This window comes from Lissotriton helveticus, chromosome 8, assembly GCF_964261635.1.
Source record: "Lissotriton helveticus chromosome 8, aLisHel1.1, whole genome shotgun sequence".
Classification (NCBI taxonomy): domain Eukaryota; kingdom Metazoa; phylum Chordata; class Amphibia; order Caudata; family Salamandridae; genus Lissotriton; species Lissotriton helveticus.
The window spans coordinates 255663345-255688888 of NC_136069.1; the positions used below are offsets into that span (position 1 = coordinate 255663345).

The following is a 25544-nucleotide window of genomic DNA, read 5'->3' on the forward strand; positions in this document are numbered from 1 at the left end:
ATCGTTGCCATTTCCATTATTTATTGTTTTATATGGAGACCACGCCACCTCGAGGTAGTGGCATGCCATAGCATAGACCGGCTTAAGTGTAAAAAGAAGGAGCAACCTGGGGCTTAGGGAATATGTGTGTTATTGTGATACAGAAGTCAGACTCATACTTTTATCAGAACACTTCAGAACCCTTACTGTGCCCTGCAGGAAGCCACAAGCTGGCTAGTGTAAAATGTAATATGGCAAATAAAAGCTGGGTCTTATCAATTAAACCTAAAGATCATGTGCCCTGTTTTAATATTATCTCAAACTTCAGAGGAGCGCTTAGTGGTAAACCTTGGGCACACAGTTGCTATTAATTCTCCAAAAGAATGTGAAATGGCAAGGTGAACTGTGATACAGTGGTATTTCTTCTTTTATCTTCATGTAGAATCCTCTCGCGGAAAGCTCGTGTGTTTTTTTATTTTTCTGTACAGCTCAACCAGCTGTTGCTTTTCAATATTCTGGTAACTCTCTTGGTTTTCAAGCTGAACTCATGTTGTACTGATCCACTGAAGAAATACAAGAATCCTAGAAATATGAGAAACAGGAGTTAGTTGCTATTTATATTGCTAACATGTTTGTTCTGTGTAACAAGGCTGTACTGAGGTGCATGCACACACGTCGTTTAAGCAAGTTTTCATTATTGACTAAGGGCTAGATTTAGGGGCTAAGTTAGATTTTGGAGGACAGGGTAGACCCACAAATGCAACAGAGTACCCTGTCTGTCAAACCCTCAGTTTGTCTGCCTCCTTTAGGGGCATATGTACAAGCCCCTATTGCCACCATAACTTCACCTATAGTGATGTTGTGGTGACGATAAGGGCTGCGCCTTATGTACAAGGCCCCCTTTCATGCTATGGTTTGCACAAAAGGGGTGGGCAGTGGGCGTTGCCGGGGGCGTTCCACCGCAACACCCATTCATTTTGATGCTGCCCCCTATGTACAAGGGTGGCATACATAGGAGGCAGCGCCAAAATTAAGACCAGGTAAAAACTGGTCTTTAGATAGCGAAACGAGGAGAAATGCATTATTTTTCCTCTGTTTTGCTTTTTCCATGTGTGCTGCCTTGTACAGCACACATAGAAAAAGCAAAAGACCACTGTTTGTTTATGTACAGGAAGGTGCATATAGCCATGTCTGAACTGGGGTGGCTGAGTGAACTAAAGAATGGTGATGGATTAAACCCAGATCAGTTGACTGGGGGTGAGTGTTTGATTTGTTCAAACGCTCCGTCCATCATCCCCTTTTGTATCGCTTTGTTCGCCCTAAGTGTGGCAGGGTATGCTCAGACGTGAGTCCCTTGTTCACTTGGCCACTGGATTCAAGATAGCCTGGCTGATCAGGATTATGAATCCGAAACCGGTCCCAGGATGCTTGTTTCCGGTCCAGGGAAGACATGGCTTAGAAGTTCGGGCTGGACTGTTCCCACGAGTCACAGGGTCAGACTGATTTGCATATAGCCATGTCTGAACTGGGGTGGCTGAGTGAACTAAAGAATGGTGATGGATTAAACCCAGATCAGTTGACTGGGGGTGAGTGTTTGATTTGTTCAAACGCTCCGTCCATCATCCCCTTTTGTATCGCTTTGTTCGCCCTAAGTGTGGCAGGGTATGCTCAGACGTGAGTCCCTTGTTCACTTGGCCACTGGATTCAAGATAGCCTGGCTGATGAGGATTATGAATCTGAAACCGGTCCCAGGATGCTTGTTTCCGGTCCAGGGAAGACATGGCTTGGCAGTTCGGGCTGGACTGTTCCCACGAGGCACAGGGTCAGACTGATTTGCATAATGCCATGTCTGAACTGGGGTGGCTGAGTGAACTAAAGAATGGTGATGGATTAAACCCAGATCAGTTGACTGGGGGTGAGTGTTTGATTTGTTCAAACGCTCCGTCCATCATCCCTTTTTGTATCGCTTTGTTCACCCTAAGTGTGGCAGGGTATGCTCAGACGTGAGTCCCTTGTTCACTTGGCCACTGGATTCAAGATAGCCTGGCTGATGAGGATTATGAATACGAAACCGGTCCCAGGATGCTTGTTTCCCGTCCAGGGAAGATATGGCTTGGCAGTTCGGGCTGGACTGTTCCCACGAGGCACAGGGTCAGACTGATTTGCATATAGCCATGTCTGAACTGGGGTGGCTGAGTGAACTGAAGAATGGTGATGGATTAAACCCAGATCAGTTGACTGGGGGTGAGTGTTTGATTTGTTCAAACGCTCCGTCCATCATCCCCTTTTGTATCGCTTTGTTCGCCCTAAGTGTGGCAGGGTATGCTCAGACGTGAGTCCCTTGTTCACTTGGCCACTGGATTCAAGATAGCCTGGCTGATGAGGATTATGAATCCGAAACCGGTCCCAGGATGCTTGTTTCCGGTCCAGGGAAGACATGGCTTGGCAGTTCGGGCTGGACTATTCCCACGAGGCACAGGGTCAGACTGATTTGCATATAGCCATGTCTGAACTGGGGTGGCTGAGTGAACTAAAGGATGGTGATGGATTAAACCCAGATCAGTTGACTGGGGGTGAGTGTTTGATTTGTTCAAATGCTCCGTCCATCATCCCCTTTTGTATCGCTTTGTTCGCCCTAAGTGTGGCAGGGTATGCTCAGACGTGAGTCCCATGTTCACTTGGCCACTGGATTCAAGATAGCCTGGCTGATGAGGATTATGAATCCGAAACCGGTCCCAGGATGCTTGTTTCCGGTCCAGGGAAGACATGGCTTGGCAGTTCGGGCTGGACTGTTCCCACGAGGCACAGGGTCAGACTTATTTGCATATAGCCATGTCTGAACTGGGGTGGCTGAGTGAACTAAAGAATGGTGATGGATTAAACCCAGATCAGTTGACTGGGGGTGAGTGTTTGATTTGTTCAAACGCTCCGTCCATCATCCCCTTTTGTATCGCTTAGTTCGCCCTAAGTGTGGCAGGGTATGCTCAGACGTGAGTCCCTTGTTCACTTGGCCACTGGATTCAAGATAGCCTGTCTAATGAGGATTATGAATCCGAAACCGGTCCCAGGATGCTTGTTTCCGGTCCAGGGAAGACATGGCTTGGCAGTTCGGGCTGGACTGTTCCCACGAGGCACAGGGTCAGACTGATTTGCATATAGCCATGTCTGGACTGGGGTGGCTGAGTGAACTAAAGAATGGTGATGGATTAAACCCAGATCAGTTGACTGAGGGTGAGTGTTTGATTTGTTCAAACGCTCCGTCCATCATCCCCTTTTGTATCCCTTCCTGTACATGAACAAACTTTTTTTTTTTATTCCATTTTGTCACTTTCATGTGGGCTGCATGAAGCAGCATGCATAAAAGTGAAAGAATGTCATTTCTAGGATTGTTTATGTGCAGCAAAGGAGACCTTCCTACACATAAACAATCCTCCCCTGCATGCAGACACCCTTGCACTCTGGTGCAAGGGTACCTGCGTTGGCGCTAAGTTGCTAAACTTAGCGCCATCGCAGGGGGAAACGCAGGGCTGCACCACATTCTTCTAAATATGGTGCAACCTGCGTTTCAGAAGTGGAGGAGAGAGGCACTATGCCAGGAAGGCTAACGCCTCTCTCCTCCACTTCCTAGTACATATCCCCCTTAAAGTTAGGCTCACCATCAACTTTCCGCTGCCATAACCCATTGGCTCCATTAATGGAAAGCTTTCTCCAATGGCCCTTTAAAGTAGGGCATTGAAGTAGGGGCTGTCTAAGGAAGGGCATTACACCACCAGTTGGTGACGGGTCAGAGATCCCAGACATTGCAGCGGGGCATAATGTCAGTATATATGTGTGGTAAAAGGGTGGGCTTTTTGTTTTGTAAGATTCACTATTACCAAAGGTATAAACTCTATGCATTTTCCACTTACAACAAAGTTAACAGTCACTCTATTCCCTGGCAGCAGTAATTTGAATGCAATGCTTCGTAGCAAGCAACTACAGTTTTTGGCATATTCAAATAAATGTCATTGGACCAGCTAACCTCATTGAGATGCCCTCAGAGCTGTGATACCCACCACATACTATAGGAAGGTTGAGTAAGTAAAGAAGAACTAGACAAAGCCTTCCGAAAGGAATATTGTCTATGTTGATGTTCATGTTTCTTATTTCTGAAACCACAGAAATGCAGGACGAGAAATGGGAAGTTTACATTTTTGTCAAGGGTCGAGAGAAGCGATGGTTGAGGCCAGATGATCAGACGAAATTGATCGTGTATTAAAGACACCGCTCAGTGCAACTATTGCTTGACATTTCATAATGTAGCATGGGTCCATGGGAGATCGATAATCCATCAGGTGGCAGTCACGTGACACACACAGTGTAGCACTAGATTAACACATTTCAGAGGCATGGTATGTATGGTGATGCTATTATAAGTAATGCATCCAAAATTGTCCAGTAAATGCAGCTCGTCTGAACATCTTACCGTCGCTTTGGAAAACAGCATCGATCTTATGGCCAATTCCTGGAAAGTCCTCTTCTACTCGTCTCGGGAAACCTTTGTCCATTTTCTGCGCCTTTTCATCAAACCTACAGACAGAGGAGGATACCAAGTATTGTCAGAATCATTTTACTTCATGTCAGGGGCGGCCTTAGGCATGTGCAAGCTGTGCACCTGCACAGGGCCACCAAACCCCAGGGGCCTCCACGCCAATATATATCCTTAATATAATAATCCTCTGAGGATGGATACATATTTGCTTGGCGGCCCCTTGCAGGGATTTGGCAGCCTCCTCTGTTCCACTTCCAAACACCCTGACCCCGGTCCCCCCCCCCTTCTTTACTGGTCTCTGCGCCTGGTTCCTAAGCTTCGGGGTCTCTGCCCCGCCCGGACCCCCTCTTCCGGGGCCCCCTACCTACGCTCCCTGCCCAGGGCTGCCATGAGCCTAGAGCCGCCCCTGTGTGCAACATGATGGCCGACTAGTTTGAAGAGTTCGTGCTCAGACATATAGCATGGCGAACAGTAAGTGAGAGAAGAGAGAGGAAGAGGAACCGAGAAAGAGGAACCGAGAGGGAGTGAAAAGGTTTAGTTGACATCTGATGTTTCTTCTCATGAGACTCTTTAAAGGGAGACCCTAGTAAGCACTCTCGGTAATATTCACTACAACTCTACAGTGCTCCCCCGCATTGATAATCTGCATTTGTTGTTAATTTTTTATCAACATAGCATTTTTTTTTTTTTAAATAGCCAATATTACAGCTTTCAAGTCATAACATAGATTTGGTTTGGACTCTTGGGGGCAGGTGATGAGATCCCATTAGCTTCACCCTATCCCTTTTCGTCCCTTTTACCTCCAGTATTGCTCTCCAACGAAAAAGTATGTTTTTCTTGTGCCTTCATCATAGGAAGCAGCGTCAATCTGCGTCACGTTTCTTGGGAATCCAAGTTTGTAGATGTTCTTGGGGTACCCTTCAAGAATTTCATATGCACTAAGAGCCCAGTATTTAGAGCCTGCAAAAAATAATGAGTTTCTTTATTGCTGTGTTTTTTTAGGCGCTGCATTTCGCATGCAAGCTACTGTACAGCAGCATGAGGTGGAGGTTGGGGGGAAAAGAGAAGGTAAAAAAGAGAAAAACAACCAGTGCTTAATTTTTAAAAGAATAAGTGCCAGTTCCCTCTTTAGGATTCTATTTCAGTTTGCAACATCTATAGCCCAGCCAATGACAGTACAACACAATCAACAACCATCCCACTCTTACAAGTGGGAACATTCAGACTATTAAAGGCCCACAAAGCTGCAGGAGTGGCTTGGGTGGCAGGTATTAGTCGTTTTTAATGTATTAAGTAATAAACAGCTGTTACTGTGATCATCCCAAAATTAGACATACACTGCCACCATGTGGCAGACTGTCATGTTTGCCGATATTGACAATTAAGTTCCGGTGCCCAGCACTGGAAACACCTGCTCAAATTAAGTACTGAAAACCAGGAAGTGTGAATAATCCGCTCTTACTCGTATCAGGTTCAGCACTGTGCCAGAACAATATCGCTAGGGCCTCAATTGAATGAGTTCCCCAGCTAATTCCACTAGGTGCAGTCTCAACTAAATATGTTCCCCAGTCAATTCCACTATATGCAGCATTTCCTTCTATTTACAGCACATAACAGTATTAAGAGTTTTGTGGCAAACACAATACATCCTCAGTTCTAACAAAGTAAATTTTGTATGCAAAGTAAGAAATAATTTTAGGAAAGAAAACATTACACAAATGTTAAGCCTGCCTGTAGAAGGCACACATATTTGGTTCAAGCCACTAACTACTTTTTTATAGATAGGGTTTTGGGTTAAAATCCATGGATCATTGCATGGGAATAGCCATGTACCACTGCGATGCAACGTCAATTTGGGGCAAAGTGACGCAAATTACTACTTTACTTTAGGGCTATTTTTGAGCGCAAATCAAGTTTTGCGTTGAGAAGTAATTCCCTTTTATTGGCTTTGGTTTCCATCACTTTTTGTAACATTTAACTGGCGCAAAGCTGTGATAAGTGTGGTCCTCCTGAATTACTCATAGGTAATTTAAGGACTTTTTAAAAATTTAAATCACACTCTCACAAATCTAAAACCTTTTGCAAGGCCACAAATGTTGAATTTCATCTTTAAATGAACAATATGGGAATCACTTTTGGATCATCAGCATATTTTCTATGCTCAATTAGATTTTAAATACTGTAACAATTTGCTCCACGTCAAAATTGTTTTTATCAATGCATTACTTTGTTCGCAGTAACCTGAAAAATAGGTCTACAAATCACCTTTGAAAATGCGAACTTGATCAACATCAGTATTTTCATAGGCAGCATCAATCTTTGATGGTAAAGAAGGCCAAAACATTTTGATCACACGCAGTTCAGTGTCTGAGGTTTGGGGAAGATTGCGCCAACAGAACCTGTAGAATAGAATGCAATAGTTTCACGTTTTGATATAGATACTACTAAGCTAGATGTAGATTTATAATCGTGTTGACAAATGAGCACACGTTACCATCATTTGGCTAGGAAAGTGACAGATTGGTTAAAATACTCTAGTTATAGGGATTCCTTAGTTACCTAATCAAGAGCATAAATGTATTGCTTTTAATTTGAGCTTCTTCCAAGGATTGCATGATGCTTCTATCATCTGTCAAACTAGCTGATACATTTCATAGCTCCATATGATGTGTCAGGGAGATGTTAGATGAAAAGATTGAATTTTAAATTTCAAAATCACATTACAAAGCGTCAAACACAACAAGAACCAACATGGGAATTTAAAAAGTGCATTGCAAAGACTTTGTTAGTTGATTAAGAAAAGCTTATACCACTTAATGTTTATGTTTGATCAGGATTAACAGACTAAGGGGCTGATTACGATGGCGGGCGGACTAGGTCCGCCCACCATCCTAGCAGTATTTGGGACCGTCCGCAAGACATGCGGCAATCCCACCACTACGATTAGGATGCGCCCGCCATACTGGCGGACGCATCCAGGGCTTTTAACATTGCACCGTACGCTACTGCATTTCCCTGCACTACGTGGCAGGCACCACGCGGTGCCTGCCATTTGGTGCATGGAAATGCAGGGGGGTACCATGGGTACCCCCAGTTCAGCGATACCTCCACAAACAAGAGGGGCCTGCAATGGGCCCCCAAACCCAATCCCCACCAGCCTTTCCATGGCGATGCCACCATGGACAGGCCTTTCCTATGCCCACATCCTAATTTGGTGGACGGTGCCTCCTAGGCACGCCACCATTTTAGGGGCCCTGCACCATCCGCCAGGCAATCGGTGCGATTGCCTTTGGTGGGGAAGCGGCGGACCGACTTTGCGTCTGCCGCGGTACTCACCGCCGTCCTAATTTGGTGGTGGGTAATACGCTTGTTGATAGCGAAAGGACCGCCACCGCCGGCCCGGCGGTGGCGGTCCTTCCGCCATCATAATGACCCCCTAAGTGCACATACCATTGAAAGATAACAGAGGGTTGCACTGGAGGGCAAAGATAAGGAATAGAGTACAAGGAAGTGGGAAGATAAGGAGAGTCTGTCCATTTTTTCATGACTGTTGTACATCTAGTTAGAGATTAGGATGTAAAATTCAACTACGTCTAGAAATTCTTGATTTGGGTTGAAACACATATTTACTCTTCTTAATACCTTATGTCCTCAAGCAAATATTGATTATGGCAGTCTATTATGAATTCATTATTGTCTGAATTCTGGCCAGAAAAGTTGGTACAGCTAAGAAAAGTGTGAAAAATGGCATCAGTCTCCTACAAAATGGCAGTGCCCTTTTACTATAGTTATCAGGGCAGAGGTCAGTGGTTTTCCTACAACTTCCTGTAGCGTGCTTGCTCAAGTGTTATGGAACAGATCCGTATTTCATGCAAAGTATGCTTACCTGTCTTTAAAAAAAATTATTTCTCCTCTGAGAGTGGTGATAGCATCAAAAGCCAAATTGGGATCACAAGCTGATGGAGTGGTAGGCCCTGTAGGTTGAACAGGATTCTTCGATAACCCTAGGAGAAAAAATGAAATCATGTATTCATCCAATTAGTATTAACACATACTCAGGAATTTTGAACCACGTGTATATGGCATTTGCCAAATGGATGAAAATAACTGACTCAGACTCAATACATACAAGACAGAAGTACTACTCTTTGGGAGCACCACCTTGTTGTGGGACAACTCCTGTGACCTGCCAACCTGGGATACCCTCCTACCCCATAGATCAGGCCCAGAAACTCAGGATCATCCTGGACTGCAGACTCATCATGAAGATCCAGATCAATGCTGATTTCTCCACCTTCTTCCGCACCCTCTGCATGCTCCGTAAGATCTTCGAATGGATCGCTGTATCCACAAGACATACATCACCCAAGCCTTCGACACCAGCTGCCTGTACTATAGCAATGCTCTCTATGCTGGAACCACATCATGAGACTTCAGAATATCCAGAACTCTGTGGCCAGACTCATCCTTGGCCTCCCCAGAAGGACTCAGATAACCCCCCAATGAAGGAACTCCACTAGCTCCCCATACTCAAAAGATGCCAATTTAAGATTCTGAAGCATGCCTACAAAGCCTTGCACACCCAAGAACAAACATACATTAACCACTGCCTGAACTTCCACTGACCCTCCAGACACCTACACTCCACCTCTTTCTCCCTCGCCTATACACCCTGCATTCGCCGCAGGAACTGTGGAGGTTGCTCCTTCTCCTACCTCACAGAGACATCTTGAAACAGCTTCCACAACCACCTGAGGACATCTCCCTCCCTTCAGGAGTTCAGAAAGGGACTCATGAGCTGGCTATGCAACTGAGACCCCTAGTAACATGGACCAAAAACCTGGATAGCCTCTGGGTGATTAGCACACTTTACAAATCCAGATGATTGATTGGATGTACGTCGTTACAACGCATGCTTTTACAACGCATGCCTTTACGATGCAAGTTTTACAACGCAAGTCGTTACAACGACTTGCGTTGGGGGGCGCTGGATAGTGAATAGTTTAATTTACTATTCCAACTCTAGTCCCCGTGGATAGTAGGGAAGGTGTTGGATAGTAAATTAAAACTATTCCCTATCCTAGAGCGCCCCTCAGCTCAAGTCGTTGTAAAAGTTGCATTGTAATGGTTGCGTCGTAAAGGTACTTCGTTGTAAAAGTTGCGTTGTAAACGCTGTTTCCCTGATTGATTGATTGACATTTGATGTTACTTACATATGACATCCAATAACGCCAAAAGTAATATTATTAGTGGAAGGCTATGAAAACAGCTATGATAGCATTAAGCATTGTAGAATTCAGGAATTCCTGAAATAAGTAATGGTTTATTTATTGTATTTTATGTTATGTTGCTTTATGCTTTGTTATTCTTATATGATGCTCTATTGGCCATTTGTGCAGCCTGGTAATGTCGACTGTACTAATATGTCAGTCTACTTGTTGGAGATTTCCCTTTAGAGGCAATCCCTGACAAATTAAGTCAGAGGTTTGTGTACTTCAATGCTGTAGATTTCATTGTGGGGAACCTTGGGTATATGTCTTCATAGCTTGGTGCTGTTGACTGTGTATATTGGAACTCTCTACTCACACAGGCTTTGTCTTGCCAGACTCATTTAGTCGCTTGTCATTTTATAAACTTTAGATTTCGAATCACATCCACAATTGTTGCGTACCATAAAGGGACTGAATTCCATTAATATCATCCTGAGATAGCTGGAACTCCTTGGTGTTAACATTGACGACAAACGGAAACATCAAAGCGCCAGGGTCTTTGGAGTGAGCGAGACCCAGTGCATGGCCAATTTCATGAGCTGCGATAAGAAACAAGTTGGTTCCTAGAGAAAAAAGAAATATGAAATGTATTAAAGGTGAGACTATCCCAGATCCCACCATGACTATGCACCACATGTTTGATGGTCCTGCATCCCTTTGATGAATACACCTATGTTGGAGACACTTTCGACCCAAAGAGGCATATTTACTAGCCCCTATCACCACCGGATGGCTGGTGGCATAGCGCCATTTTCCATATTTACAAGGTGGCGCTAAGTCACTTGGGGGCATATTATCAAGAAAGGCGTTAAAATTATCGCCGCTTTAGCGGCAGGAAACTGCCGCTAAAGCGGCGATAATGGGCTTGATAATATGCCCTTGAGAATTCCAATAGAAGCCCATGTTCACACCAGAACAATGGCTTCTATGGGAATTCACAAGGGGATATTATCAAGCCCATTATCACCGCTTTAGCGTCAGTTTCATGCCGCTAAAGAGGTGATAATTTTAATGCCCCTTAGCATGGCTTAACTCCACCTTGTAAATATGCTCAAAAGGCTTTACATAATTTATACGGACAATTCATATAGATTTTTGGCTTACTTTCAGAAGCAGGCAAACAATGTTAGTGTTGCTCATTCCAAGTCAATCATAAAGACTCTTGGTCGATGGTATTCGCCTCCACCTTAGCCATGACCATTTGGTGATCAATTCTTTTGGGAAGGGATTGTACCACACAGCCGCGGCCGGTAGTGGGAGTACCGGCCGGGCGGTGACGTGGGGAGTGGGAGGGGCAGGGTAGGGGGAAGTAATGCATGGACTACGGATTTTAAAAGGTAAGTAAACATAAAAATAAATAAAACAAATTTCGTTGCACACACTGCGTCGCATTTGGTGATGCAGTGTGTGCAACAAAATTTGTTTTATTTATTTTTATGTTTACCTACCTTTTAAAATCCGTAATCCATACATTACTACCCCCCACCCAGCCCCTTCCCCTCCCGAAGTCACTGCCCGGCCGGTACTCACACTACCGGCCGAGGCTGGTACCACACCTGGCAAATGGGCCTGTTCCACTGCCCTGAGAGACCGATTGCATGAATCTGGTATGATTTTTGGCCCTGATAAATACAGTAGCAAATATTGGTAGGCAAGTTCCATGTGCAGCAATGTTAAACAATAAATCAAACCAAACCAATTGTCACCCCTTGGCAGATGTAATATCCTGACTGAGATACAGGAATAGCCTATATTCAGATCTTGCTGCTGAGCTCAAACACAAATTCAAAACTGGGGAAAACCTGGCAGCATTCCTAGTTGTAGGACTGAGGAAGAATATGTCTCTAGTTGTTGCCGACCCCCAGTTGCAAGTCAGTGCCAGAATGCACTGTGCTCCCCCTCACCAAAAATGTAAGCTTTCTTCCTCTTTGCTGTAAAGTGCTTGCATTGACCAGTAACAAACTATAAACTAGCATTCCAGGCCCACGACAAACCAGCAACCCCTTCACACAAGCTTTCTCTGTGGCACCAAGCAGTAAAGAACTCCAACAGCCCAACGCATTAAAACATTGACCATTTAAGCAAAACATATTTTCTCTGTTCCTCTAATCATATTCATGTTTTTCTTTTAATGTCATTCAATTACGCATGTGCATAGTTGTCATAAATAAATCTACCTACCTGCAGATGTATTTGCTTGTCCAACTATGTCCTACTAAGTGTCTATAAACAGCACTCGAACGTTTGTAATTCTATTTGTGCGCATTATAAATAATATATTAAGGATTTCAGAATTTGCCTTTTTTGTATTTTGTCAAGCTGCTATGCTTTGTTATGAGTTGCATAATGTCTGTTAATCAGCATCGAAAAGGATTACAGTTTGATTAGTTATGTGTTCTTATGAGTTGCATAATGTCTGGTAATCAGCATCAAAAGGGTCACAGTATGATTAGTTACATCTCATACTATAAATCCCACCCAGACGGGTCTAAACTGGGCAGCTCCAAATATATGTTTAGCAGTGGCATACTTTCCCTAGGGGCTAGGTTCAAGGCTCCCAGAGTGTGGGCCAGGACTGCCATTTATGCTGGACTTCAACTCAAAGGGTATTTATCAAAAACTAAAATTATTAAAAACCTCAAAAGCAGGAGCAGGAGCAGGCCTGGCCCACAATTGCCCTCTAAGAGAGTCTGGCTACATCAATGTTCTTTGTATGTGTTTGAATGTAACAAGCTATTAAGGGCCACGTGTATGAAGGCTTTCTGACATCGCAAAACGGCCGATTCGCAGAATTGGCCCATTTGCAAAAGCAAAAAAGGGTATACACATTTATCAAATTCAAATTGTGATTTGATAATCTGCTACTGAATCGCAATTTGGGTTTGCAATTCGGTATTAGTAAGTGGCGTGTTTAGGGTGTCCCTTACTAATAACCAAATCGCATCGGTATGTTTGAATGTTTTGCGACCGAAATGCAGTCGCAAAAGATTTGCATTTTACCACCTACTTCAAGTAGGTGGTAACCCATTTGCAAATGGGAAGGGGTCCCCTTCCCCTTTGTGAATTTTTGTTAAATCATTGTTAAGAGTTGGCAGTGGTTCCACAGACCACTGCCTGCTCTTAAAAAATGAAAAGAAAACTTTAATTCTTTGTAAAGCAACCCGTTTTCCCTTAAGGAAAATGGGCTATTTTACAACAAACAAAAATTGCTTTATTTAAAAGCAATTACTGACATGGTTGTCTGCTGACCTCAGCAGGCCACCATCCCTGTGATTTTTGCGATTCCTAATGTGTCGCAAATTGTGACCTACCTCATTAATATTCATGAGGTAGGTCATTTGCGACTCACTTGGAATAGCAGAAAGTGTTCAAAACTTTTTCATACATGCTGTTTTGTGCTTTCCTAATTATGAATCCCAGGTGTCGCAATTAGGAAATCGTAAAACAGTGTCTTCTTACATCTGGCCATAAAAGTGTTTTACTGTATGTCATTTGGAATTGTATATGTTTCATGTGATCCTGCAGCTCTTCCTCTCTCCTCCCTGAGTTGTGTGCCCAGTCTTTCCAGTATCTTCCCCATCTTTGATGTTCTTCAGGCTTTATTCCTAATATTCTACTTCCTTTCAGTTGAGAGAAGAGGCAGTAGTGAGGCAAGGGAATATCAGGCAACAGCATCCTATAAGCACTGAGTGAGCACTGTTTGTTAAAAGTGACGCAACGGTGGTGCAAGGGGCTTGTAAATAAACCTCAAAGAGTCTTAAGTGGAGTATCCTGTATGGGGATTGTGGTATTCCCTATGTCATCTAGAACTTTCCCATGTCACTCTATGACCATGACTCCCTGTCATCTGGAACCTCTCCATGTCATTTAGAATGGTCTGTGGGGCTTAGAGTGTTTTCCCTTGATTGTAACAGTTACTGCCTGACTGAGGGTATGAAGACTTGTACTGCTACCTGTGGTTGTCAAGCTGTTCTTCTTGTGAATAAATCTACTTGAACCTACTTCCAGTGTAGCTGCCTTACTACACAATTATTGGCGACGTTGGGAGCATTTCTGAGGAAATTTTCTCAACAATTTTTAATTCAGGCCACTTAGAGAAGTAGTCAATTAGAACTAATCCAAACATTTCCCTACCGGACTGATAGCTGAAAGGTCCAATGATGTCAATTGCTAACCTCCGCCAAGGACCAACCGCGTATTCAATGGGAGTGACATCAACAGATATACTCTTCACAGATTTGTCACTCAAAGAGCAAGGGGAGCAATTCCTGACCCAACTATCTACCATGGCATCAATACCAGGCCACCAGTAGTGTTCTCTGATCCTTCTTTTGGTGGTGGACATCCCCATGTGCCCTTCATGTGCCAATTTGCAAATTCTTTCTCTCAAACTTGAAGGAGGTACGATTTTATCTGATCTGACAATGATGTCTCTACATAACATGAACCTACTTCCAGTGTAGCTGCCTTACTACAGGCATCCTATTGGAATCAAATTTAATTGTATTACAACTGAAAACTACGAGAAAGAAACACCAAAATATTGACTTTAAAAGAAAATGCTTTACGTCCAACATGTATCCTAATATTAACAATCAGGTCATTGGATATGTACAAGAGATAGTGAAGGAGACTTGTAACCTACCATCTGTGTTTTTTGACCATGTTTCATCTTCATCAAAGTGGACGTCTCCGCCTACCCCATATCCAGGATCAAAGGCATGGGCCAAAAACTCTCCTGGCCCATCAAATGGAGAATTGTCTCCATGATCTACAGTAAAAAAGACATAAGTGTGTGCCAGTTACTGCACGGCCAACAATAGGAACAATCTCTTTTAATTTAATGGGCATATTTTTTTCCTAGTTCCAAGGATGGGTACTGTGCAGTGTGCAGATAGAAATGACAGGAGAAAGGTGTAAAAGTCTTGTTTTCTGACCTTGTGTGCCTTTGCATTGTCTCATTACCTGCCATAAGCTAATCAAAAGTTAATATTTTTATGATATTTTGTTGGCTATATACCATTGAAATGACTCCCTTGGACAAATGTATTCTCCTATTCTAATAAAATATCTAGATTTTTCAAAAGAGATCATAAATGATGTTGTGCCTCTTAAATATTGAGTAGGGAATATCATGGAACCGTAATATCATAGACAGAATATAGAGGGGCAAAATATTGAATGGTAAGTAAGCACATATGTGACTTGACAATACATATATATAAAGATATATATATCAGAGGTATAATGACGTTTCCTGGTTTCCCCATACAGTTTTTTTAACAAGAAGGTTTGTGTGGCAGACATTCCTCATAAAGCAAATGGAAAGGTTCAGAGTGGTACTTTTGTAGCCAATTCAAAGGTACAATTTGCAAATGAATTGACAAAAGGACTTACCTCCAGCCACAAAAGAGATTTCAATGTCTGAAGTGGCATCATATATCCTGGTGAACTTCAGTGGTGTCACATTGCTCCAAACTTTAAACGCTTTCTGGATTACCTGCTCCACATCAGCCTGTATCATATCTGGAGTGAAGTTTAGTATTCTGAAAATAAATGGAAGCCAGTTAGTTTACTATAGTGTGTAGATTTGACTCAGCAGAGTGACATCTCAGAAGAACAGATATAACCCTGCTTCTTCCTACCTGTATGTAAGGTTAGTTGTTTCCCACTTTGAATGACTTTCCGAGGTAACATAGTTTTCAATATCCGGATTTGCACACCGTGGTTTCTCCATTATCTCCACAGTGGCCGGATCCAGCTTCCCAGTCACTTCCAATCCAAAGAAGTCTTGCATTTGCTTGAGCTTTTCAGAGAACGGATTACTGCTCTTCATCCGTGTGATTGGCCTATCCACTGTTTCAAGGTTGTAATAGCTTTTCAAGTATTTCTGAAAAGGAAATGGGGTACATTTAGTATCTGGATTCCATGGACATTGGGTGAAAAGCCAATAAAAAAGATATTTGTATTCTATGATGTGCAGTGTCTTAAAGGTTGGCTACAAAACATCCCATTCTGGATGTACTCTCGAAATACTCTCCATGGCCAGCTGGGCTCTCAGTTTACTACGAGAATATCAAGGTTTTACTATCGACAAGCCATAATATTGTGGCAGAAAAATCGACTACAAGAAAATCCTGAAGGGAACAACATTGAGGTATGTATTGGGCTCATTATACTTAACTCTAGATGTACGTGATTTGGAGATATATATATATCTGCTAGGTACATAGAATTAGGAATTGTAAATATAAATATATATATCACAAAGATAAATCCAGAGCTTTTAAAAAACCTTTGAAATTCACTCAAAAAACTATAAGTTTTAGTGGTGTTATAGTTAGCTGGACATTACAAAACCATTGAAATTGCTCCTATATAGTTAGTTGTACTAACTATATTTCGCGCACCCGCAATCCACTGCTGATGATGTCACATATTAGATCATTCATGACATGGTCAGTGACATCACTGATGACATCTCAAATGACATCACTGATGACATCACTGATGACATCATCCAGTGAATGTGGTTTGCTTCGTTATTTAAATATGCATTATATATATAGCAATTTGCATTGAAGAATAAGTGGATATATATAAATAAATATTTGGATGGAGGATTTAGTAGCAGTGTAATTGACTGTTTACTTGACCAATTTATAATGTCTCACTAAATATAGTGGATAGTGACTAAACTGTGTGAATATCTGTATCACTTTGTCAGTTGTTGTGTAAACTGATTCTACAGTTGGTTACTAGCTATGTGAAAGTCTATATTAGTTATTGATTAGTTAACTGAGTATTTGTATGGGAGTGTGAAAGTGTGTGTGGTTCGGTGGGGGGGGGGGGGGTGACTGTCCAAAGATGTGTGAATAGTTGATTCAGTAGATATATGAAATTAAAACTACATGTTCTAACAGTTGTTTGGGTGAGTGAATATATTTATGTGTGTGGTGATGAGCAAATATATTTCTCAATTGTACAGGTCCAACAAACTAGAAAAATAAAAGGCAGTGTATGTGTCAGTTGTTGTATATAAATAAGTATACATAAGACACAATGATTGTGTGAGTGACTGTATGGATAACTGTATACTTGTAATAATGATTTTATAATTCACTAAGTATGACTTACTATCTAAATGAATAGAAGAAGTGGTGTTTATATAAGTATTTTGCTAAGTAAATATGTAAGTATGATCCATTGTTTGCATAAGTGAGTAGGATGACTTCATATGTGAATAGGATGCGTGCTGTTGTTTAATGTCGATATAGATGTATAAGTATTTTTGATAGTGTTCTATTGTTCATTGACAGCATGTATGAGTGAATCCATAGGTAAGTGATTAGATGTGTGTATACATCTATGAATCACTGAGTGGATTTTTAGATACTTGTATTGCTGTGACAATGGATTTAAATATGATACTCTGTATTTTACAAAGAGTGATGAAAAATTGTAATAGTGTATGAAAAGGTGTATGTGATTGTCACGTGGATGATGTCATCAGTGATGTCATCAGTGATGTCATTTGAGATGTCATCAGTGATGTCACTGACCATGTCATGAATGATCTAATATGTGACATCATCAGCAGTGGATTGCGGGTGCACGAAATATAGTTAGTACAACTAACTACATAGGAGCAATTTCAATGGTTTTGTATGAGTAAAATGTCCAGCTAACTATAGCACCACTAAAACTTATAGTTTTTTGAGTGAATTTCAAAGGTTTTTTAAAAGCTAATTCCTAACTATATAACTCCTGAAACCTATGGTTTTTTCAGTGAATTTCAAAGTTTTTTTAAATGCTAATTCCTAACTATAGTTTTTTTCAGTGAATTTGCAAGGTTTTTTAAATGCTAATTCCTAACTATATAAGGCCTGAAACCTATGTTTTTTTCAGTGAATTTCAAAGGTTTTTTAAATGCTAATTCCTAACTATATAAGGCCTGAAACCTATGGTTTTTTCAGTGAATTTGCAAGGTTTTTTTAAATGCTAATTCCTAACTATATAAGGCCTGAAACCTATGGTTTTTTCAGTGAATTTCAAAGGTTTTTTAAATGCTAATTCCTAACTATATAAGGCCTGAAACCTATGGTTTTTTCAGTGAATTCGCAAGGTTTTTTAAATGCTAATTCCTAACTATATAAGGCCTGAAACCTATGTTTTTTTCAGTGAATTTCAAAGGTTTTTTAAATGCTAATTCCTAACTATATAAGGCCTGAAACCTATGGTTTTTTCAGTGAATTTGCAAGATTTTTTTAAATGCTAATTCCTAACTATATAAGGCCTGAAACCTATGGTTTTTTCAGTGAATTTCAAAGGTTTTTTAAATGCTAATTCCTAACTATATAAGGCCTGAAACCTATGGTTTTTTCAGTGAATTCGCAAGGTTTTTTAAATGCTAATTCCTAACTATATAAGGCCTGAAACCTATGTTTTTTTCAATGAATTCGCAAGGTTTTTTAAATGCTAATTCTATTAGCGGATAACGTTTTTATATAATAAAACATTTTTTAAATCTCAAATGCCTGCTTTGCTAACAGAGTTTTTAAGCACAGGCTCTTTTGTCTCTGGTGGCCATCTTGGGAGACTGCATATCAGAATTTTTTTAATGAAATATAAGAGGATTTGAGAAGTCACTCAAAATGTGCCCTAATTTTCTTTCTTCAGCACTAATCATAATTTCTATGGCAAAATGAACCCCCTCATTTTGTTCCTTTGCAAATTAAATGTTTAAGTGTTAACACTTTATTCCAATCAAGATAACTTCAGGTGTGCCATACTTTTGTCGTAAGTAAGACTGTTAGCGCTCTAGTTGTTCTTTAGAACACTCTGGGACATTCTGTCATTGGGCTATAGTTGGGCTACATCTGGCTGATATTTGGGCTACATTTGGTTTTTTTTGTCTCTGGTGGCCATCTTTGGGCTACATTGGGCTACATTGGGCTACATTTGGGCTCTAACATATATATATAGCCCAATGTAGCCCAATATAAATTTTTTTAAAGTTAATTTTCGTAAAAACCACTGGAGCACATATCTTGAGACATAGCAAAGGCACATCGGGCTACCAGTCCCTACAATTTTGCCAAGTTTGGTGGAAAACCATTCAGCCGTTCGGGCTAAAAGTGAGTCCAACCGCCCTATGGAAATTAACATGGGGAAAACACGTTTTGGGACCCCCCTTTTATCTCGGCCCCCGCTTGACGAATCCCCCCCCCCCCAAACTTTCAGGGAAGGACCGGAGCGCCGCGAGGCAAAGTTAAGGAAAATTTCAGGAAGATTCCTCAATCAGCGCCAAAGTTATTCCCAATAGAATGTTGCGATTTTCCTATGGAAAACAATCCTAACTATATATACCTACTGTAGGTAATATATATATATATATATATATATATATATACATATATATATATAAATATACCCCATATGATACGATGTAATCACATTTAAAAAGCGGCCAGACTGGCAGAATATTAAGTTAAATGTGAGTAAACCTATTTATGCGTGTCTATCGTTAGCCACTATGAATTTGCTCTTATAAATGGTGGTGTTTATTCACCCAAGTTCTACATAAAGGTGCAAATTCCTTTTGTGAATCGGTCCTATAAGAGTCTAAATCAGTTTTGCATGAGTGATTCTTGAATTTCTTACTGTCATTAGGCAGCTGGTGTCGACAAGCTTCTGCTGCCAGTATTTCCATTCATTGGAGGTAAAATGTGCCAAAGGTGTTTGAATTTTTGTTCCAATCGCAAACCTAAAAACGTAAGGGCCTCTTATGGCAATTGTATCATCGGGATCCCAGGTCGACATGTTTTTTTTTAATCATTATTTTGTATAATTTTAAAGTATGGTTTGACTTTCAAACAGAAATCTGTACTTCCGCTGCTGCGATTTTCCAGAAGTTAGGGTGACCTGTGGGCATTTCACACACAATCCCCTTAGTCAACCTTACTTGACTATTCCTGAAGCTGAGTTGTAATGTAAGCCTTAGCCTTACTAGTTACACCCATAATGCACCATGTACTTTGGATTTTTGTAAGATCCCCATGCTTTTTTAAATTACTTTGTTAACTCCTGTTTGCCTATGCATTTTATCTGATTGTTTTTCACATTTTGAATTGTAATGGAAGGGAATCAGCATCTACATCTGCTGCATGGCCAGTGGCAATAATGAAAAACACATTATATAGAGCAATATGGCGCTAACCTCAAGAGCTGTGAAAATTCCCCCCAACGTAACTCGAAACCGTAGCCCAGATTATACTGAAGACACATTCGAAAGCTGCCAACACGAAACTGTTTACGTGTACCCGCCAGTGAGGCTGACAAATGCAAACACCGCAGACACATGCTATGTTTGTGACCCAGCCTTCTTTTCTGTTTCAAGCAATCTGCGGGTCACAGCTGTTCTTTTATATGGAAATCATGTTTATGACCTTTCAGCTGAAGGGGAATCATAAATGGATTCATCGCAAGGATTACACACGCGATTGGCCGCCTTTCAAAATGTGAGTCAGGAGTTCATGCAACCTACTGCCGCATAATGGCGCTCCAGGGCATACCTACCCTGCTGTGAAATGAAGCAAACAAACACTGTAAGTGCACCTTCTGCAGTCCTTTGTAAGGCAAGTGATTCATGAGAAATGCAAGACGTTTAAAAAACTTCTTTTGTTTAATGGCTCTCAAAAGACTTGTTCTGCAGACGTGCAGTAATGTCACGATTCAGAAATTGCGAACGGTCGTTAACTGCAACACTGCCACACATTTCGGTATAGATGGGAAATCGTGCAGAAATAGCGCTTGCACATATTTTGACACATTTAATGGCACAGAGTAGCATTCGTTGTTTGTTGGTAAAAAGCAGGCTCAGCTTTCCTGTTTCTAAATGACATGTTGTGTTACCGCATTTGTACTTTATGTGGTGAAACCGCATCACAAAAAACAGCAAACATTAGTTAAATGTGAGGTACTTCATAACAAACTTTTAACACTATTTTTTTGTATGCACAATTGCGTCCAACTCTGGCAGCCGGTGTGTTATTTATTATCTCTTATAATATTGCAACTAAATATTGTAATTATGTTCTACACTGCACTTGGGCATTTTATTCAAATTAGATATTTTAATGACCTTACCGTAACGAGCTCCAAATTCTAATCATTAGTATATAATGGAGTAAAAGACTTACCTCTGCTAGGCGTAAGGTCTTGTCTTGTTTCTCAGGTTCCTTGAGTGCAGGAAAGGCAAAAGAGTATGATACACAAAGTATCAGGATAAAGGGAAGGCTCGCCATCCTTGTCTTCACACCGGTCGGTGTATGGGAGTCTATAGGCGACCGTTCTCACTGTCCTGTCTCACCTGGACACCAGGGTTTATATAGGATGCGTGAGCATCACCAGGGCAGGCTGGGTTGCTCAACGAGTACAACTTCCTGCAGTTTTGTACAAAGAAATGAAAAAAAATCATAAACGTGCAAAGGTGACACACTGGCTGTGTTTGGCAATTCTGTTCCCACCCCCACCGATGATCATAAACTACTTGTTGCAGAGCTAACCCCACGGGGAAGTGAGGCAAGCACTTCCTTCCTTACGCTGGTTCATATTTATATGTCATACGAATTCGTGCACAGCAGAGTTACAAATTGTGTGTATTTCATGCCTCTGGCCAAGAATTGTCAAAAACACTCCATACAAGCCCATGCTCTGCTGGGGAGGGGGTTTAAATGACGGTAACAGTATGGCAGCGAGGTGTGTGGGGTGCTGTGCTCTTCAGCTGGTGACAGAACCACTTAGTCAGTTGCAATTTTCTTACAGTATAAAGAGAGTACATGTTATAATTTATTCCATGTTGTAGAGCTATCATTATATTCACAAACTTGTCTCTATGACCTTCGACACATATTGCAACACTAAAGTGGTCCATAAACACTCATATAGAGCACTCAGGTGGGTTCTAATGAGTACTTAGCCGAATTATTTACGTCATATGAACTATATAGAGGAGTGTTTTGGCCATATTTAAACTGTAAGTGAATTATTTGGTCTGGACTTAGTCAACACCTTTGGATTTTACTACAATTAAATCTATAATTTACTTATTTATATGGACTTTCAGCCAGATCTCTAAATCCAGTGGTCGGTTGTAGCTTCATTTACATTTTTCTCACCCACTACAGCATTCAGCATGGGGCAGGCTGCTGTAGCCATATGGCCAGGGACTGCCGGAGGACCCCCACCCTTCCATTAACCAGCATAACATTATTAACAGGACGAAAGAGGGCCTTTCTTTGGAAGGCGGGGGATCTTTCGCCCCCCCGGCCGTATTTATTAAAAGATACGAAATAAATCAAAAATTGAAATAAACAATATTTACACAATAATGCAGAAAGTGTTACAATTGATATATACAAGTATTCAGATGGCTAACCTTAACATATTTCTAGTACAAGGTATTTCCTATCCAAAAAACTAACATATCACTCACATTAAACATATGAATTTTCTGCGTACCTATTTGGGCCTACGGCAAGGTCAATAACTGGTGTCAGATCCTTATCACTAAACCACACCCTCCTAAGCGGAGCGCGCATGCGCAGGGGGCCCGTTTACCGTGGGGCTACACGCCCTCCCCAGTTACCCCCGTACGCCCTATTAAGCACGCCCTCCTGTCGGAGTGCGCACGCGCATAGGACCCGTTTACCGTGGGGGCACACCCCTTCCCGGTTACCCCCGTACGCCCTATTAACCACGCCGTTCTGTCGAAGTGCACATGCGCAGAGGGCCCGCTTACAGTGAGGGTACTTTGGCCCCCCGGTTACCCCTGTACGCTCCCTTAACTCCATTAAAGGGGGGCCCTTGCATCTCTGAGCCATTTACTGGCGTCATGGTGCACGTGCGGGGTGGCCATCCAGCCTAGAGAAAGCGTGACTGTCTCCCCGGCACCCATGTACTCAACAGGCTGTACCTGCCCCTGGAGTTCTGTGAGAGACCACTTGTCTCTCCCTTTGGGCGACCCAATTCGAGAATGGCGCCTCCTCCTAATGATCCTTAAATTAACTGCTCACCAATCATGACCTTACCGCCTGACCTAGGCATAGCAATAAATACGACGATTGATGACCTGAAAACGGGAGAAAGTTCTAAGGAACAAAACGTATTAATCAGATTTCATACATAAACACTTGCAACAAAATTGTGAAACCTTCATAACACACAATTACATAAACACTTGCAACAAAATTAAATTGTGAAACCTTCATAACACACAATAAACAATCATATGCTTTGGGGGTTGGTGGGTGGGAAAAACTAATTACAGCCTCCTAAAGGCTGTAAGGGGCAAGCCGTGGCACGCAGGAGTCAAAGAGGCCGACTCTCGCGCTGCACGGCCTTTTAACCCCTCGCAGGCCAGGCTGGATTTAACCGGCCTGGCCTTTGTTCCCTTCGTCACCCGGAAGTGACTCAATCACTTCCGGGTCACCAAGGGACCCGGGGCGAGTGGGGGCCAGTGCGCCCCGCCATAAGTGTGGCGGGGCCGATGTCGGCCCCGCCTTTCCATTGGCTAACTTCAGTGTGAGGGATGGCATTCCGCCCTTTCACAAGGAGCACATCCATGAACACAAAAGTTCCATTTATTGGCAGAGACTGCAATTGCAATGTATGCTTTTTGAGACCCTTGTTTTTAGTTTTTATTTTAGATTGCTGAGGGTCCAGCAGCTTTCCCAATAATCAAGTTTGGCAAACACCAACACAAAGCAAACATTGGTAAAGTCAAAATCTGACGAATGCCAGATCTATCATCTTTTTCACTGGTTATATATTTTTGGTGGGCATTCCTCCAGCCCACCAGGTCAATGAATGATCTTGGTGAAGTAAAGCCCACCTACTTGGTGGGGATCTCTGTGCTTACAGTTCATCGCCTGGTTGGAGAGATGCACTGTAGAAGGAAGATGCAGGCACCAGGTTACTTTTTGCCTTTCTGGGCTTTCTTTTATGTTTTTGTGAAACTAACTTCCAAAGCAGGAGCTTGTTTCAGAAAAACAGAACATCTATGGCCTGACACATAGGAAGGTACCTCCTTGCACACCAGGGCCATTGTTTGTTTTCCCTGCTAGGGTCCATGTAATAATGATCCTTCCAATATTTGTAGTATATTTATATGTACTTTATTGAGATAAAGTCCACAGCACCAACAGATAGGTCTAGCTCTAAGCTCAAGCAGAAGACAAGTCCTCAGTTGAACTATAACATTCCAATGACATGGGTAAGGTTCTAAATGTTAAGATTCTAACACTGGTAAGTAGAACATAACACATCTTCCCCTCATGGAAAGACAAAATAAACAACAATTGAGTTGCATCAAAATAAAATTACTTAACCACAATAAAATTGTAGACTCTAATAGTTTTCACATGCAACTATATAATACAATTATGAAGTTGACAAAACAAGGCACAACCTCCTCAATGTGAAACTGAATCCTTAAATTTTTGTGGAGGATTACGCATTCTCTGGGGAAGTGATTTGTGCATAGCAACGGAATCACCCAAAGTGATATGTTGATTATTACTGTTTCTGTTGTCTTGCACACGCATGGGAACCCACTTCACTAACCTGGACATGCTCCACATACATCCCGTATCAACTTCCACAACATTTTTCCTTATGGACACAATAGTAAAAGGACCAATAAAAGCACTCTTACCCTTCATGATGTGCCTGGGATTTTTCACCAACACTTTATCACCAACATTCCATTTTTTGTTCTTGACATGCATTCTTGAATCATAGCTCGACTTATATTTACTCTGATATCTTCAAACACTTCATATCCCCAGATAACGCAACCCAATGATAACCATGAAGGATTCAATTTAGAGACCGCCTTTCTCCCTCTTAAAGCCTCAAAAGGAGAAACTTGTGTGATGGCATTTGGTGTATTGCGCTGTGCCCACCATGCATCTCTAAGTACTGTGCTAAAAGAAATTCTAGACTCCAGGGCATGTTGGGCACAATCCTTAACAACCCGATTCATGCGTTCTGTCAAATTATTTGCCTGCGGTGAATATAAAGCAGTCTTTTGATTAGTTATTCAAAAATCCTTCAGAAATTCACACATTTCTAAAGAAGTAAATTGTACTCCATTATCCGTAACCAGGAATCTGGGTACACCTTCAAAGACAAAAAGATCTTTGCGAAAATGCACAACAACCCTGGTATTTACAGAAGACACACACTTTGTGATCACCCACTTAGAAGTGTAATCTACTAATACGATAACAAACCGTTCGTAGGAAGGTAACAACTCAAAAGGTACCATAATATCCAACCCAACCTTAGTCCAAACAGACTGAGGAACCTCCACCGGAGACAGGGGAGCATGACCGCAAGAACGTGATTTATCACCGGTATCGTAAAAGAAGAAAGTCCATGCACCTGATAGTAGTAAATCACTTCAGGATAAGCAAATCAAAGAAATCCAGGTTTCAGGGGAATCCGTGCTGAATGTGATTGTCCCCAATCAAGCAGGGTCCCTAGTCGCCAGTGTAATAATGATCCTTCCAATATTTGTAGTATATTTATATGTAGTTTATTGAGATAAAGTCCACAGCACCAACATATAGGTCTAGCTCTAAGCTCAAGCAGAAGACAAGTCCTCACTTGAACTATAACATTCCAATGACATGGATAAGGTTCTAAATGTTAAGATTCTAACACTAGTAAGTAGAACATAACAGTCCACCACACTTTAC

The 25544-nt window shown here is 41.7% G+C and overlaps 1 protein-coding gene across 1 annotated transcript; it reads right to left on the bottom strand.

Moving 5' to 3' along the window:
• Positions 1-305: 305 nt before the first annotated feature.
• On the bottom strand, positions 306-21150 carry LOC144772587 (matrix metalloproteinase-18-like). Its single transcript, XM_078657014.1, has 10 exons — positions 20982-21150; positions 15426-15670; positions 15178-15326; positions 14426-14551; positions 10182-10343; positions 8397-8514; positions 6776-6909; positions 5311-5470; positions 4445-4548; positions 306-561 (listed from the first exon to the last, which is right to left on the bottom strand). The coding sequence occupies exons 1-10, from the start codon at positions 21084-21086 to the stop codon at positions 452-454; spliced, it is 1413 nt and encodes a 470-aa protein (XP_078513140.1). The 5' UTR covers positions 21087-21150; the 3' UTR covers positions 306-451.
• Between the last annotated feature and the right edge of the window lie 4394 nt (positions 21151-25544).

What these genes read in the sequence shown, in the direction of transcription:
- LOC144772587 (XM_078657014.1), bottom strand. Translation starts at nt 21,086, where the DNA reads ATGGCGAGCCTTCCCTTTATCCTGATACTTTGTGTATCATACTCTTTT. An exon ending in ATAATTTTTTTTAAAGACAG is followed by an intron (nt 6,910 to 8,396) that starts GTAAGCATACTT and finishes TCTATTCTACAG; the next exon opens with GTTCTGTTGGCGCAATCTTC. An exon ending in TGCTGTTTTCCAAAGCGACG is followed by an intron (nt 562 to 4,444) that starts GTAAGATGTTCA and finishes TCATATTTCTAG; the next exon opens with GATTCTTGTATTTCTTCAGT.